The sequence below is a fragment of the Rhinolophus sinicus genome, linkage group LG03 (genome assembly GCF_036562045.2).
Source record: "Rhinolophus sinicus isolate RSC01 linkage group LG03, ASM3656204v1, whole genome shotgun sequence".
NCBI classification, from domain to species: Eukaryota; Metazoa; Chordata; class Mammalia; order Chiroptera; family Rhinolophidae; genus Rhinolophus; species Rhinolophus sinicus.
In genome coordinates this window covers 97,764,684-97,780,105 of record NC_133753.1, presented here as the reverse complement: position 1 = coordinate 97,780,105, position 15,422 = coordinate 97,764,684, and the positions used below count along the sequence as shown (strand labels likewise).

The following is a 15,422-nucleotide window of genomic DNA, read 5'->3' as shown; positions in this document are numbered from 1 at the left end:
GCAGCTTCTTTTATGCATTTGGAATTAAGGAAGGAAATAAGGAAGACCGTGTTTTCCCGAAAATAAAACCTAGCCGGACAATCAGCTCAATGCATCTTTTGGAGCAAAAATTAATATAAGACTCGGTATTGTATTATATTATATTATTATATTATAAAGACCGGGTATTATATTATATTATACCCGGTAATATATATATTACATTATATTATATTATATTATATTATATTATATTATATTATATTATACCTGGTCTTATATTATAGTAAAATAACACTGGATCTTATATTAATTTTTGCTCCAAAAGACGCATTAGAGCTGATGGTCCGGCTTGGTCCTATTTTCAGGGAAACCCAGGATTACATGGAGGTGGGAGAAAGGAAGGTGGGATTGGATTACAGGATAATTAACAACATTACGTGCTCTCTTCTGAAGAGGCATTTCAAAGGTATGTTAACCTATGAGATGCACAGAAACAATGCACAGGGCTTGCTTAAGGCAAAGATAAACCTTTTACTAAAGAAGTTATATGCCTGGGCCGTGACTACCTGCACGACCTGCCCAGCTAGGAAGTACAATCAGATCACCCTCCAGGTGACTGTCTGTAGAACCCCTTTTCTGCCACAATTTTGTATCTGGCTTCTTTCATTCGGCATTAAAGATTCAGGAGATTATAATTTTTCTTATTTGTCCTTTTCCTCAGCGCTCTACAATGAGTAAAATTAGTTTATTTTTATAATTAGTAGTATCTTTAAAAATAGTAATAGCAATACCTGCCAATTACAACATTTTCAGAAAATGGTATTTTTTTGACAAGCAGAAATCATTTATATATAATATATTATATCCTATATTACAAATATATATAATATGGTGCCTGCTTCCTCACCAGGGATGCTGGGAAAGCATATATCTGTATATATATGATATATATACGTATATAATGGAGTTGCAATGAAGATGTTTGCTGCCCCAAAGCTGAGTTGTCTCTAACCTTCTCTCAGGCTCCCCCATTATTACCCCCAACTCCAGGCTGTTGGAACACCCTGGTAGACGTCAGCAGGGGCCCCCAGCCGAGGAAAGGCACAAACCTGTATGATTTCTGTACCATTTCAAGGGCCTGTTGGGGCTGGCCCTGAGGACAGAGACAGAGGGATCTCCTTGTGTTTCTGCGAGCCTTGTGTTGCAGACTGAGCCTTGGTACCCCCTTCTGGGAGGGGCTGCGTGCAAGCAGGAGCCAACAGGAAGAGGAGGGCAGATGACTGCGTTGTCAGCTTCTCCCTTAACCTTGAGCTGGAGGTTATAAGCTGGGCCCCAGGGGACCAGGGCCAGAGTCCCAGCAGGTCCCGCTGCAGTGGGAGTTGTGGGGACAACATGCTGGCCAGGCCACTTCCTCTGCGCTCAGTCCTGGTCAAAGGCTGCCAACCCCTCTTGAGTGCCCCACAGGACAGCCCGGGGCATTCCAGGGTGCCCACTGGAAAGGGAGCCCGCATCTCCACTCGTGTGCCTCGCCCTATCAGTGAGATCCCCTCCCCTGGTGACAATGGCTGGCTAAATCTGTACCATTTCTGGAGGGAGAAGGGCTCACAGAATTTCCACTATCACCAAGTCCAGAACTTCCAGAAATATGGCCCTATTTACAGGTAAGCCTGGCGGAGGGTGGGGGTTGGTGGGATAGGGAGGTTGAGGGGCCTAGGCAGCCTTGCTGTGCTCTCCCCTCCCCAAATGGTCTGCTTGCCCATCGCAGGCTCTTGTCTGCCTTTTGACTTTATTTCTTCCATGCCTGGGGATGGTGGCAGGAGAAGGATGAGGCTTCCCAGACAGCGGGTTCAGTCCCCAGCTCCAAGGCCTCAACCCTTCCCAGGTCCTACACCCTTTGAAACTTTATGGGGGGGGGGGGAGCAACGGGGGGATGGTAAAGAACAAGCCCTGTTAACTGTCTCCCTATATCCATTACCCTTAGGACCCCTCGGGAGGTAAATTTTATCATCCCCATTGTCAAAAGGGACTGAAGCTCAGAGAGGTTAGGATTCTTGCCCTGGTCACCCAGCTAGATCCTTGTCCTGCTGGGATGCTGGCCTCGTCCCTCAGCCTTGTGCGGCTCTGGAGCAGCTGAGTTTGTCCCTTCCACTTGGCCTGGCTGGAGCCCCTCTTCTCCAAGCATCTGCCTTGCGTTCCTGCCAGGAGAAAGGGACTTTGGTCTTTAGGCCTCTGAGCTCTGCCACTCCTGGGGTGGGGGTGTTGGTGGCGGGGCACGGGTACAAGTATCTGAGGGCTGCCCCTGGTGGCAGGCTTTGTGTGTTCTGGTTTAGCAGTTTCCAAGGAAGGTCGCCTTCAGGCCACACCTGGGTTCTTTTCTGAGAGGTCAGCGGAGGGTGATGGGAGGTGGTGGAGGTGGTAGTTGCACATCAGGATGGACAGTGCATTTTCCTTTGAGTAAAATGGTAAGATGGGGAAAGGGCATCATAGGACATGTTGGGGCTGGCTGGCTGGGTTGGGGGCGGGCAGGAGGGCAGGTTTGGTTGTGTAAGGGTCAGGGGTCCAGTTGCTCATTTAATAGGGTCATGTCCTCCCTCTCCCACCACTCCTTTGGAAGTCTAAAGGGCCCTTTCCCCAGCTGGTTTGGAGGCAGGGAGGCCCCAGTCTGTGTCAGGCTTAGGAGAAGGTAGCTCCTGAGACTCTCTTCTCTCTTCTGTCCCGTAGGCCTGCCAGTGTCTCTCCCCATCCTCACTTCACGGTGATCTCCCGCTGTTCCCTACTTCCTATCCTCCAGCAGGAGCTCTTTATTTTATCAAACCCCTTTCTGGTTTCTGAATCACTTTCACCTGAGCCTTGCAGCATGCCCTTGAAGTTGGTGTTATAATCCCCATTTTACAGATGAGAAAACTGAGGCCCAGGGAGGACAACAGTCTTGCCAAAGGTCTCACAGCTCATCGGGGCAAAGCCAGGACTGGAACTCCAATTGTCTGACTTCCAGTTCAGCAAGGCGCCATTATATTTTAACGTACAGCCTGGAAATGATAAACTTCTGAATAAACATGAGGAATTTAGACTATAACTTTCATAGGTTTTTCTTAATACAAAGGCTGTTCCTGTTCATATTTATTGAAGAATTTGGAAAATATTGACAAACACAAATAATTGAAATCAGAATCTCAATTTTGATAATTTTTATGTACCATTAGGAAATATTATATATGCTGTTTGGTGTTGTCCCATAGAATATATCGAGGACTCTTTTCCTCTTTAATATGATTTTAAAAGGCAGCATCATAGGCATCGTATGAATAAGCCATATTAGCCAGTTTTTAAAGTGGGCACTTAGCCCACTCTGGGTTTTTCTGCTACTAGACATGATGACATGATAAATAAACCTCCTCATCCATCAGGCATCATTGCCCCACATCAGGCCATTGTCTGGGCTCGATTCCCAGAAGTGGAATTGATAATAACAGCAGTTCAAGGACTTTGCTGAACCAGGGTGGGGGTATGGAGCTAGTGCTGTGAGGACATGTGGTAGCTGGAAAAACACTGAGGGGATTTTCTGAGACTTGGGAAGGCAGGCTCAGGGTTCATAGATCAGCGGTTAAAGCGGTGCTCTCTTTCTCCCCCGTCTCCCCCGTCTCCCCGCCCTCCTCCCAGTTCTTTCCTCAGAGAGGGAAGCAGGGGAGGGAGGAAAGGGGAAGGGGGAAGGAGGAGGAAGAGGGAGGGAAGGAGGGAGGGAGAGAGAACTCAGCTCGTACTTGTATGTATTTCTAATATTTTGCCTTAAAGTGTATATTGAATTAACTTTCTTATGCAAAAGACATACATACATAAGTGAGAAGTGGGATTTCTGTGGTTTCCCAATTATTGTATTTTATTATTATTATTTTTTAAGATTTTTATTAAAAATATAGCAAACATACAATATTATATTAGTGTCAGATGTGCACCATAGTTATTCAACATTTACACACCTAAAGAAGTGATCACCAAGACAAGCCCAGCCACCATCTGACACCGTACCAGCTATCACAGTATTATTGACTATATTCTATGCTGTACTTTACATCCCCATGACTTATTTGTTTTATACCTGGAAATTTGGACCACTATTGCCCTTCACCTTCCCCCCCTTTTTAATTTTTCAATTACAGTTAACATTCAATATGATTTTATATTAACTTTAGGTGTACAGCATATGGTTAGACATTATATAATGCAAGAAGTGATCCCCCTGACTAGTCTAGTATCATAGTTATTACCACATTATTGACTATATTCCCTATGCTGTACTTTACATCCCCATGGCTATCCAACATTTGTATTTTAAAAGAGGCTGTTTGCAAAGTGTTTTGTGAGGTTTATCTTTGGACTGAAAAAGAGTCTATGGAAAGTAACCTCGCAGGGTGATCTGATTATAAATTCCTAACTGGGCAGGTCATGGCGGATAGCCCTGCTGCAGGCATATAACTTCTCGAATGAAAGGTTTTCGTTTTGTTTTGTTTTTTAAAGGAGGGCGCAGCTCACAGTGGCCCATGCGGGGATCAAACCGTCAAGCTTGGTGTTATTAGCACCACGCTCTAACCAACTGAGCTGACCGGCTGCCCTGAGTGAAAGGTTTTTGGGCAAACCCTGCCCAGTGTTTCTGTGCGTCTAGGGCAGCATACCTTGAAATGCCTCTTTCAGAGCCCACCTTCTAATGTGTGACCACCCTCAAGGGAGCACAATCTTAACAATCTTTAATACAACCCTCACCATGTAATCTTTCTTTCATTCCCTCCTTAATTTCAGATGCATAAAAGAAACTGCAAAACTGTCATCCTCTGGAATCATTTTAGATCTTGATTCCTGGTGATTGTCCTCAGTTTTAGCTAAAATAAACTCTTATAAAAATTTTCCACAAAACAAAAAAGGAAAGAAAAAAAAGATTGAAAAAAACTTTGGGCCAGCCTGGTGGCTCAGATGGAGTACCGTGCTCCTTATGCCTAGGTCGCCGGTTCGATTCCCATATGGGCCGGTGAGCTGCGCCTTCTACAGCTAAGATTGTGAACAACAGCTCTCCCTAGAGCTGGTCTGCCGTGAGCAGCTGGAAGTTGGCATGAGCTGCCATGAGCTGCTGTGTGCTGCTGTGGGCTACCGTGTGCGGGATGCTGTGTGCTGCCATGGGCTACCCTGTGCTGTCATGAGTGGTGAGTGGCCAGTGTGAGTGATCGGCAGCCAGTGTGAGTGGCCGGCAGCCGGCGAGAGGTGCCGTGAGCTGCTAACCGACCGACTACCTCAGCAGGGGGAGCGCAAGGCTCATAATACCAGCATGGGCTAGGGGAGCTGTGTCCTACACAACTAGGCTGAGAACAACGGCTTGAACCGGGGGGGGGGAGGGGGGTTGGAAGAAGGGGAAAAAAATTCTCTATAGGTTTGGATGTTTCTTACATTGACAATCTGTACCTGGGGCAATGTTGTTCTAATAGAGACAAAGTGCTTTGTTAGGCCTATGACTCTTGGAGGCAGGTTGGCCGTGCCCAGAATTTGAATTCTAGAGCCTGGACGGGATTGACTGGCCCGGTGTATGACCTGCCGAGCAAGCAGTCCAGGGTCACTCCAACAACGACATGAAGGAGCCATGTTTCTGAGCCATACGGTGGGTGAGAGAGTGCTGAGGGTGTGAACGCACAGGAAGAATGTGTATAGGACGAGCATGGGATGGAGGCCTTGATGGCCAGCGAGGCCGGGCTGGGAGCAGGCCAGGTCCTGGGGGACGTGCTGGGGGACAGCGGCAGCCAACGATAATATGAGGGGCATATAGCTGTCATGTATAGAATGCTTAACAGGAGCCATAGACATAGACGCCATATCATCCTATCCTCTGGCAACCCTGTGAGACAGGCACTGTATTTTTCTCCATTTTATAAAAGAGGAAACTGAGACTCAGAGGGGTGAGAACCAGCGAGAAGGTTATGGAAACGATCCACTTCCAGGGCAGTCGGCTCTGCATTCTCAGCCCTGAGGTGATTTACAAAGAAGCGGAGACCCCTGTCCTGATAGCACAAGATCTGTACTGCTCTCCTTGAATCCTTATGTCATAACCCTTTTCCTCCTCCCCTCCAGGGAGAAGCTTGGCAACATGGAATCAGTTTTTATCATTGACCCTGAAGATGTGGCCCTTCTCTTTAAGTTCGAGGGTTCCACACCAGAACGATATTGCATCCCACCCTGGGTCGCCTATCACCAGCATTACCAGAAACCCATTGGGGTCCTGTTCAAGTGAGTCCTCGGTCATTTCCCAGGGGCTGGAGGGAGATGATGGGCAGCTGTGGCAAGGGCAGAGGCTGGGTGAGCGGCTGGGGCATGCTTGCTCTGCCCTTTCTGGCTGGGGCTCTAGGCAAATCCCTGTCATCTTCCTGCCTCTATAAAAGAGAGAATGGTGATGGTTAACTATTATGGCAACCATCAGGGAAATGATCAGGCTGAAAGCTCAATGAGTAATTAAAGACCTTGAAAAGTTTTCATTGGTTCATTCATTAAGTCCCGTCTTATTGAGCACCTACTATGTGCCAGGCCTTCTGCCAGGCTCTGGGGGTTCAGTGACAAGTAGGGTAGGGCCTCGCTACTCTGAGTCCCTCATAGTCTGAAGGGGCAGTGAAACACATGACAAATCGGTATATTTAAGTGTAGTGGATATTGTTTTCCACCAAATTACTCATCACAAATTTAAAATGTGACCATATCAAATGTTGGTTAGGATGTGGAGCAACTAGAACTCTCATAGGTTGCTAGTGGGAGTGAAAACTGGGGCCACCACTTCGTAAAATGGTGGGATGTGACCTCCTGCAATTGGATACTCACATACCTATGATACAGCAGTTCTGCTCTCAGGGATATACTCCAGAGAACATTCCCCTGAGGAGGAAGTTACTAGAATGTTGGCAGCAGTGCCATTCATAAGCGCAAACCCCAGGAAAACACCTAAATGCCCAACAGGGGCGTGAATGCGTGAGTGGTGGCATATGTCACTCAGAATGAACAAATGCAGTGACCCCCAACAATACAGATGATACGTAGATAAAATTGAGTGAAAAAAGCAAACCCCCCAAGTCATGACAGCTTTTTTGTATGAAGTTGAAAATAAGCACACATTTTAAGAAAGTGCATTTTAGAAATAATATGTCAATCAGATGAAACTGTACACAAAAGCAAGCAAGAGAGTCAGGCTGGTGGTCCTTTCAGCCGGGGATAGGGATTCCAGGCAGGAATTCCTGCCCGTTCTCAGGAATGTTTTTCACTTTCTTGTTCCCGAATCCCGAGATATAAACTGTTTTCTGTTCTCCACAATGAATTGTTTCCACAAAGTGATGGCCGATACTACCAGCCACCTGGGTTCAAGGAGCCGATTTTCCTGATTTCTCGAACAACTTTTTTCAGGATTCGGGTATAGGAAAGCAAAAAAAATTCCTGAGAATGGGCAGGAAATTCCCGCCTGGCAACCCTAGCTGGGGAGGCCCACTTGGGCACACGTAAGTGACTGTCAAGGTCCTGGGTTTCCTGTTGGGCGGTGAGTTTATAATGTCATTCTTATAAGCAAACAAAGCCCCCAAAGCACAGAGGGTTTTGCAGGGATCTAGCTGTCAGATGTTTCCAGAGTGGGCCATACGCTGAAGTTTATCATGACTCCAATCCTGGGCACCTGAGATTCCTCACCACTGTGAATAATGGGACATTCTAGGGGTGCAATGGAGAGATTGGTCAATTGTGTCAGAGGAAGTGACATACTGGGGCCCTTGAATGGCAGAAGGTTTGTGTCCTGCAGGAGGAAGGAGAAGTGGCAGGGACGGCATGCCTGCAGCTGAGGTGAAGACTAGAGGGCTTGAAAGAGTCTTAAAGTCTCTAAGACTGAGTTCTGGGCTCGCAGCGGTGGGGGGTGATGGTGGCCAGGTTTTGTTCTCCTTCACCCGCTTTCTTCCTGTCTCCTCCCTCAGGCCCCGCAGAAGCAGGGCGCTGGTGCGAGGCAGAGGGTGTTGGGAGGAGGTGAGGGCAGGTGCTGGATGTGGGTGCTGGACTCTGAGCTGTGGCTCAGCCTCTGGGAGAAGCCCATCAGCCCCCTCTGTGTTTGTGAAGCCTGGGGTTTGTGACCGTGAGGGCCCAAGGGCCTGTGTTTCCTCAGGAAGTCGGAAGCCTGGAAGAAAGACCGACTGGCCCTGAACCAGGAGGTGATGGCTCCAGAAGCCATGAAGAACTTCATTCCCCTGCTGAACGTGGTGTCCCAGGACTTTGTCAGCCTCCTGCGCAGGCGCATCCAGCAGCAGGGCTCTGGAAAGTTCTCAGGGGACATCAGTGATGACCTGTTTCGCTTTGCCTTCGAGTGTAAGGGGCTTGCACCTCCCTGGCAGCAGTCTTTGGGGTGGGAAAACACAGTGTCCACTTTGAGACCCGGCATGGACTCTGAGGATGTGTTGGGATTGGCTTTGGGATGCGCTGCTGAACACACCCTCTGTCACAGCTAAGCAGGGGAGCTGCACACTCTTATCTGGCATTCACGCTATGGGGGCAAGGGTCTCCACAGTGTAGGTCCCCGTTGCCACTACCTTCCAAAGCCAGACCGTGGCTCAGCCCTCCATTCTGCAAATTGCTCCTGGGACATAGACCTTGGAGGTCTGGGAGGGGAAGGGAGGATTGGGTCATTGATCTGAATTCGGTGTTCAAGGGTGCAAAGGAGTCATTCGATGGGATATGGAGGTTGGGAGGTCCAGGCAGAGGGAACAGCACATGCAAAGGACCTATGTCTGCGTGGGGATCACATGACATCTGCAGGAGGTTTGGGATGCTCAGAGCTCAGTATGAAATCAACGTTCAAATTCCTGAGCCCAGAGGCAGAAATAACTTGGGGTTGTTATAACTTCTTAGGTCCGCCAGAGTGGGTCCCTTATGGCCAATTGACGGGGCTTTATGTCTCCCATTCTCCCATCTGGCCTGTTTCAGGGAGTATTTGGCCAATTCGCTCAATTATAGATGAGAAATCTCTCTTCCCAGAGGCTGCTTGGGGTGTTGTTGGAAGGGTGGGTGGGGAAATTTCATCCCAGCCTGGGCCTCTTCCAGCTCTGCTATAGACTGCTTCCCACCTAAGTGATGCCTTTCCAGGGCCTTCCACTTGCCCCTCTGAAGGACCTGAGTGGTTATCAGAAAGGCACTTTTTCTCTGCCCTGTAGTTGCAGCCCCATGGGCCTCAGGCCGCAGTTTCTTCCCTGAAGGAGGCTGAGGCCGGGTGCTGGAGCTCCCACGTCCTGGCAAGGGCGGTGCTGGGGCTCCTGGGACCTGCGGCTGCAGACGGCAGGCTTGGAAAGGGCTCCTCACACTGCTTATCCCTGCAGCCATCACGAACGTCATATTTGGGGAGCGCTTAGGGATGCTGGAGGAGGTAGTGGACCCTGAGGCCCAGCGGTTCATCGACGCTGTCTACCAGATGTTCCATACGAGCGTCCCCATGCTCATGCTGCCCCCAGACCTGTTCCGTCTGTTCAGGACCAAGATATGGCGGGAACATGCGGCTGCATGGGATGTGATTTTCAATAAAGGTGAGGATTCCTCTGGCTGTTCCTTGGGCAGCCCAGTCTGGGGGCCGGGAAAGCCCTGTCTGCCTCAGGGGGTGGGAAACCCAGGCGGGGGGCGAAGGGGGAGAGACAGAGAGCTGGAAGCCCCAGGCCTCGGCCTGCCTTTGTCTCCACATTATGTCAATGGGCAGTGAGTTGTCTTATAAGAAACCCACCCTATGGTGGGCAAGGATGGGCATCAGGAAGGCCCTGGAAGCCCTGGAAATGGTGGCTTGAGGCCAGCTGTTGGGGATGATTAGATTTTTATGGAGAAGAAGATTGAAGATGTCACCATTTTCTTCCAAGGAGCCCATGACCCCATCATGGGTTAAGGACTAGTGTTTCAGATCCGGCTCTGGTGACAGGTTGGGATTTGGGTGAGAGACATTAACCAAGTAAGGGAGAGAAGACTGACTGCAGTGTGGCAATGATGCCAGCCCCGGGGTCAGATCCTGCCTCTGCCCCTGACGCCCCCTGGCCTTAGGCAGGTCACTACCCTCTGTGGGCTTTTGTTTCCTTACCTGTAAAATGGAGATGCTATCGCTCACCCCACAGAGTCGTGGTCAAGAATTAAATGAAGAAACAGATAGGAAAGGCTTAGCAGGTAATACATGCTCAGTAAAATGGCAGCCTAGAAAGTGTAGGGCTTCAGAATCCCCAAGCTCTTGGTACTACCTCTTACCAAGTCTCCGGTCCTTCACTAATTTTTTTCTTTCCTCCTGCCTGCCCCACAGCTGAAAAATATACCCAGAACTTCTACTTGGACCTGAGGCAGAAAAGAGACTTCGACACATACCCGGGCATCCTCTACCGCCTCCTGGGAAATAACAAGCTGCTCTTCGAGGACGTCAAGGCCAATGTTACAGAGATGTTGGCAGGGGGCGTGGACACGGTGAGGTGGCCTCAGGGTGAGGTGGCACCCCGTCCCTTCCCGTGGCCCGGGCCCCTGCCGCACCAGCCAGGCTCATTGGAAGCCCTGCCCATGTGGGGTAGAGCTCCCTTTCTTGACCCCATTTCCTAAATACTCATCTCCTAGGCAGGTAGGGTCAAGTCAGTCGCCCGTGGAGCATGCTTGCGGTTGACCCATCATTTTTTCTTTGCCTACAAGAAGGGAGTGATGAGGCATAGGTGGCAAGCCCATGCAGTCTGTAGAGGACAAGTTCTCCAGTCACAGGTGGGGGACACAGCTCACTGGATTCAGGAGGGCAGGCAAAACCTCAGAAAAGCTGGGAGCCGGTGGAATCGCCCTGGGCTCTGCCTTGCACGGTCTTTTCTGCCTCTCCACAGGCAGCACGATACCACAGAGAATTCTTTCCTTGAACATCAAAACCTGTCTTCCTGTGTACCATCCCCTTCTCCAATATCTTAAACTTTCTCGGCTAATGTGGTAGGGAGCATTAATTATTTAGTGTTTATTGATGATTAGTTATGATTCAGGCACTGAGACCATAAAGATGAACACAATAGACTCCAAATGTTTCCAATGGCTCGGGGAGGTGGAGTATATTAGTTTGCTGAGGCTGCCAGAACAAAGCACCGCACATGAGGAGGCTTAAACAACAGGCATTTATTTTCTCACTGTTCTGGAGCTAGAAGTCCAAGATCAAGGTGTCAGCAGGGTTGGTTTCTTCTGAGGCCCCTCTCCTTGGCATGTAGATGCCATCTTCTCCCTGTGTCTTCACGTGGTCCTTCCTCCAAGTATGTGTGCATCCTAGTTTCCTCTTCTTATAAGGACACCAGTCCTATTAGATTAGGGCCACCTCATTTTACCTTCTTACCTCTTTAAACACGCTGTCTCCAAATAAAGTCACATTGTTAGGACTTCCACATATGAATTTGGGGGTGGGGACACAGGCCAGCCCTGACAAGGAGACAGTAGTGCACAGACGACACCACACCACGTGATGGGCTGGATGGGCAGGCCTATAACCCATGTAGCGGGTACTGATAATGCTGGCAAGAGGGGCGCGACCCCCATGGCCTGGGAGGTCAGGGAAAGTGCTCCATGGAAGAGCTCAAATTCAGCTCATGTCTTGAAGGCTGTGACCAGGAGGCGAGAGGAGGAAGAGCATTTCAGGACTAGGGAGAAGCCTGCGTCAGTACCTGGGGCGGACAACTATTTCCTAGGTACCTTAGTGTTGGGGTGCTGTAATGGAGGACTTTCAGTCCCTGTGACAGGCGGCAGGTGGAGCCTTTGAGAGTATTTTAAGACGAGATCTCAAAAAAAAAGAACAAAAGCAAAAGAAAACCCTCACCCACACCAAAACAGCTATTATTGTTAGGTAATATTTATTCAGCCTGTATTACTCATACGGCAGGCAGAGTCCTAAGCTTTGGACATGTATTAACTCATTTAGTATTCACAAACAAAACTCTGAGGCATGTTGCTATGATCCCCCTTTTTCAGACGAGAAAACTGGGGCACATAGTGGTTACATAACTTAGTTAAGGTCACACAGCTAGAAACTTCGTTGACTACCTTTGCACACAAGTATTTCCTGAGTAGCCACTCTGTGGGGCTTGGAGAAGTAGTATAGACTGGCTTCTTAGGTTGGGAAGGGAGTTCTAGGAAGAAGAAACAGCATGAGAAAGATTTCCGGGCTTCAGGAGCTGGTAGCTCAGTGCACCTAACGTATTAGGTGCATGGAGAGAGGCTGGGGGAGGGGCTCCGAGCGGCAAGCAGGAATTGGTCAGGCCAGAGCCGCTGGACTTGATCTGGGGGGTCCAGGGAGACAGGCAAGGATTTCAAACTAGGAAATGACTGGGTGGCACTTTTTCCATGATTGCTCCTTCTGGGAGGAGGAAGGAGGGTGTCCAAACCTCTTGGACAGAAATATGATCCCGGGTAAGATAACGCTCAACCTGCGTCCTAGCCCTGGGAGAGGGGGCTGCGCCAGCTGGGGGTCCCGCCCTGGGGGGACCTGGGACTGTGGGCTTGATGGGGTCACTTATACCCCAGGGAAGCGCTAACGGTCACAACCTCCAGCTAACACTGGGATTGACCGGTTCATCGCAGTCTATACCACAAGCTAAGTGTTACAGGGACAGGAGCCAGGTCTGGTTGTCCTGGTTTCAGTATCTGTGAGCTTTCCTTCCGCTTTGCTGCAATAGGTAAATGTGAAGGTTTGGGCAAGTTCTGTTGGGGCGAGGCCTGCCTGGTCAACTGGTATTTCAAAAGGAACGGCAGTCAGTCGGGACAGCTGTTAGACCTGGGCTTTGGCCTGTGCAGGCCCTGTAGTCCTCTGGAGGAAGGCATTGGCTGTGTGGGCGCCCTCTACTGGCTGGGGCCATGGTGGGATCTGGCGACAGGAGGGCCAAGTACAGAGAAAAGCGCTGCCCCAAACATTCCTGCCTGGGCGGGAGGAAGACTTCGTGGACATTTGCCTTTTGAGCTGGGCTTTGCTTTTGCGGATGATGGTCTCTGGACACTGGGACAGGGTGGGGAGAGGTTCTTGGAAATGAAAATTTAGCATTGGTCTGGGTGCCCCAGGAGTGACAGGCCCTCCTGGTCTTCTGTACCCCCACACTCCCTGCCAGACATCCATGACCCTGCAGTGGCACTTGTACGAGATGGCACGCAGCCTGAGGGTGCAGGAGATGCTGCGGGAGGAGGTCCTGGCTGCCCGGCGCCAGGCTGGGGAAGACATGGGCACGATGCTGCAGCTGGTACCACTACTGAAAGCTAGCATCAAGGAGACACTGAGGCAAGCCCACCCCCACCCACCCCCCAAATCCTGGGCAGGGCCCGTGTGGTACCTGGGCTGGTGGAGGAGACTAGCTGCAGGAAGTGAGAAGTCTGAGGGAGACAGGTGGGAGTGGGGAGGAAGAAATAGAGCCCAGGTCCTCCCTCCAGATATCCCCATCCTATCCCATCCACCTCCCCCACCCCCACCCCCACGCCCACCTGTGCTGCAGGGGGGGGGGCTGATATGCCATGCTGGGTGGGGGCTTTGTCCCCGACTCTGTGGGCATTAGATTCTGAATGCCTTCCTCTGGCAGACTCCACCCTATCTCCGTGACCCTGCAGAGATATGTGGCAAACAATTTGATTCTTCGAGATTACATGATTCCCGCCAAGGTAGGTACAGCAAGAGGGCTGCAGTTCCTGTCAGTCAGACAGAGGCGTGGGCAGGCCTGCAACTGCACGCAGAGGCCTCCGGACGGTGGCAATACGGGCTTCGTCCTGCCTCTTCCTGGAGCTGGTGGGTGGGCCCCTGGCAGCCGCAAAGTTTGAATGAAGGGCAGAGTGGTAGCACAGTGGGTGATTATCTCTGGACTGCTGCTCGAGCCCAGGGCTAGGAGGGACATCCCCCAGGCTGCTTGGGTCTCGGGGACTCTCGGGTGCTGAGGGAAGGGTAGGACAATCCCTTGGACCCTCCTTGGCCTAGTAGCTTCCGTCCTGCCAGTTGGAAGGGGATGCTCAGGGAGGGGTGGGGTCTTGTTCAAAGTCACACAGTGGGCAGCGTCCGTGCTGGACAGCTGGGCAGGCAGGCTGGGGAGCAGAAGTGGAGAAGCTGGGTTGTGTTCCCGGCTCTGAGGAGGTGAGGCCTCCTCAACTCTCTGTTCACCTTGTCTCCAGACATTGGTGCAGGTGTCTGTCTACGCCATGGGCCAGGACCCCACCTTCTTCCTCAATCCGGGTAAATTTGACCCTACCCGATGGCTGGGTAAAAACAAGGACCTCATCCACTTCCGGAACCTGGGCTTTGGCTGGGGTGTTAGGCAGTGCGTGGGCCGCCGGATCGCTGAGCTCGAGATGACCCTCTTCCTCATCCATGTGAGTCTGGCCCTGGTCTTAATAAAGGACCAGTCCTCCTACTCCCATCTCTGTCCAGAGCCCTCTCCCACAATTCCCTGCTGCTTCCCATTTTAGGCTAGTCCACTTGTAACCCATTGGTGCCCCGCCATCTGTTCCCCCACAGTGGTGATGAGATGGGGGTGGGGTGGGATAAGGTTTTGTGGAAGGTAAAGTGAAAGCCTGAATCAAGGAGGCAGCGGTAGTGGTGCTTCCAGCCACTGTGAGGGGTTAACTGGGAGCTGGCGTGGACACTTGGAGTTTCTCAAATCACATTCAACAGGCACTGCCTATAGGTGAATGAGCCTGGCCCGAGGAGATGGACCCTCCCCACCTCTCCCCTAAGCCCACCACCCCTCTTTTGCAGATTCTGGAGAATTTCAGAGTTGAAATCCAACATCTCAGTGACGTGGGCACAGCATTCAACCTCATTCTGATGCCCAACAAGCCCATCTTCTTCACCTTCCGGCCCTTCACCCAGGACCAGCCCCCAGTGTGATCAGAGAGGGTGGTGTGGGAGGATGGCCTGAGGGGTGTGGCCCATGGAGGTCCCTGCGTCCTCAGCCCTTGGTTCCCTACTCCTGTCCTTTCTGCCCCAGCTCAGCGGAAGCTCTCCTCTTTCACCTAACTCTTCCCCCTCTTCGCCTACCCCATAAAGGCAATAAAGGGCTGAACTATGTGAAGTGTTTCATTTCCACCTGGCCCCTAAGGTATCCATCGCTCCTGTGGAGATGCTCCCTGACTGGGTCAACAGCTGGATCTGAGCATGAATGGGGGACCTGAAGCAGCCACGCCTGAAGCCATTTCTGCTGAGATCCATACACCTACAGCAGCTCAGGAGCCAGCAGGATCAAAGCCCTCTGCTGCCTGGGGTTGGGGGTGAGGTAGAGCTGATGGAGGACTATTGCTGCTGTGCTGGAGACAGCAGACAGAGGGGCAGAGAGCCTGGTGGAGCTCTGCTGAGAGAACAGGGCAGCCTGAGAGGTGTGGGTCAATTATGGCTTCCGGCACATGCCCCCCTCTCAGGAATGAGGCTCGTGCAGGGTTCTGCTTAGCTGAAC

General features: G+C 50.9%; 1 protein-coding gene across 1 annotated transcript; it reads left to right on the top strand.

The window, feature by feature from the left end:
• The first annotated feature begins 1,319 nt into the window (after nt 1-1,319).
• On the top strand, nt 1,320-15,040 carry CYP11A1 (cytochrome P450 family 11 subfamily A member 1). The gene is made up of 9 exons (XM_019735917.2): nt 1,320-1,643; nt 6,091-6,246; nt 8,144-8,343; nt 9,348-9,551; nt 10,301-10,458; nt 13,104-13,270; nt 13,566-13,644; nt 14,146-14,343; nt 14,729-15,040. Exons 1-9 carry the CDS (start codon nt 1,375-1,377, stop codon nt 14,858-14,860), a joined length of 1,563 nt encoding a protein of 520 aa, XP_019591476.2. The 5' UTR covers nt 1,320-1,374; the 3' UTR covers nt 14,861-15,040.
• Nucleotides 15,041-15,422: the final 382 nt, after the last annotated feature.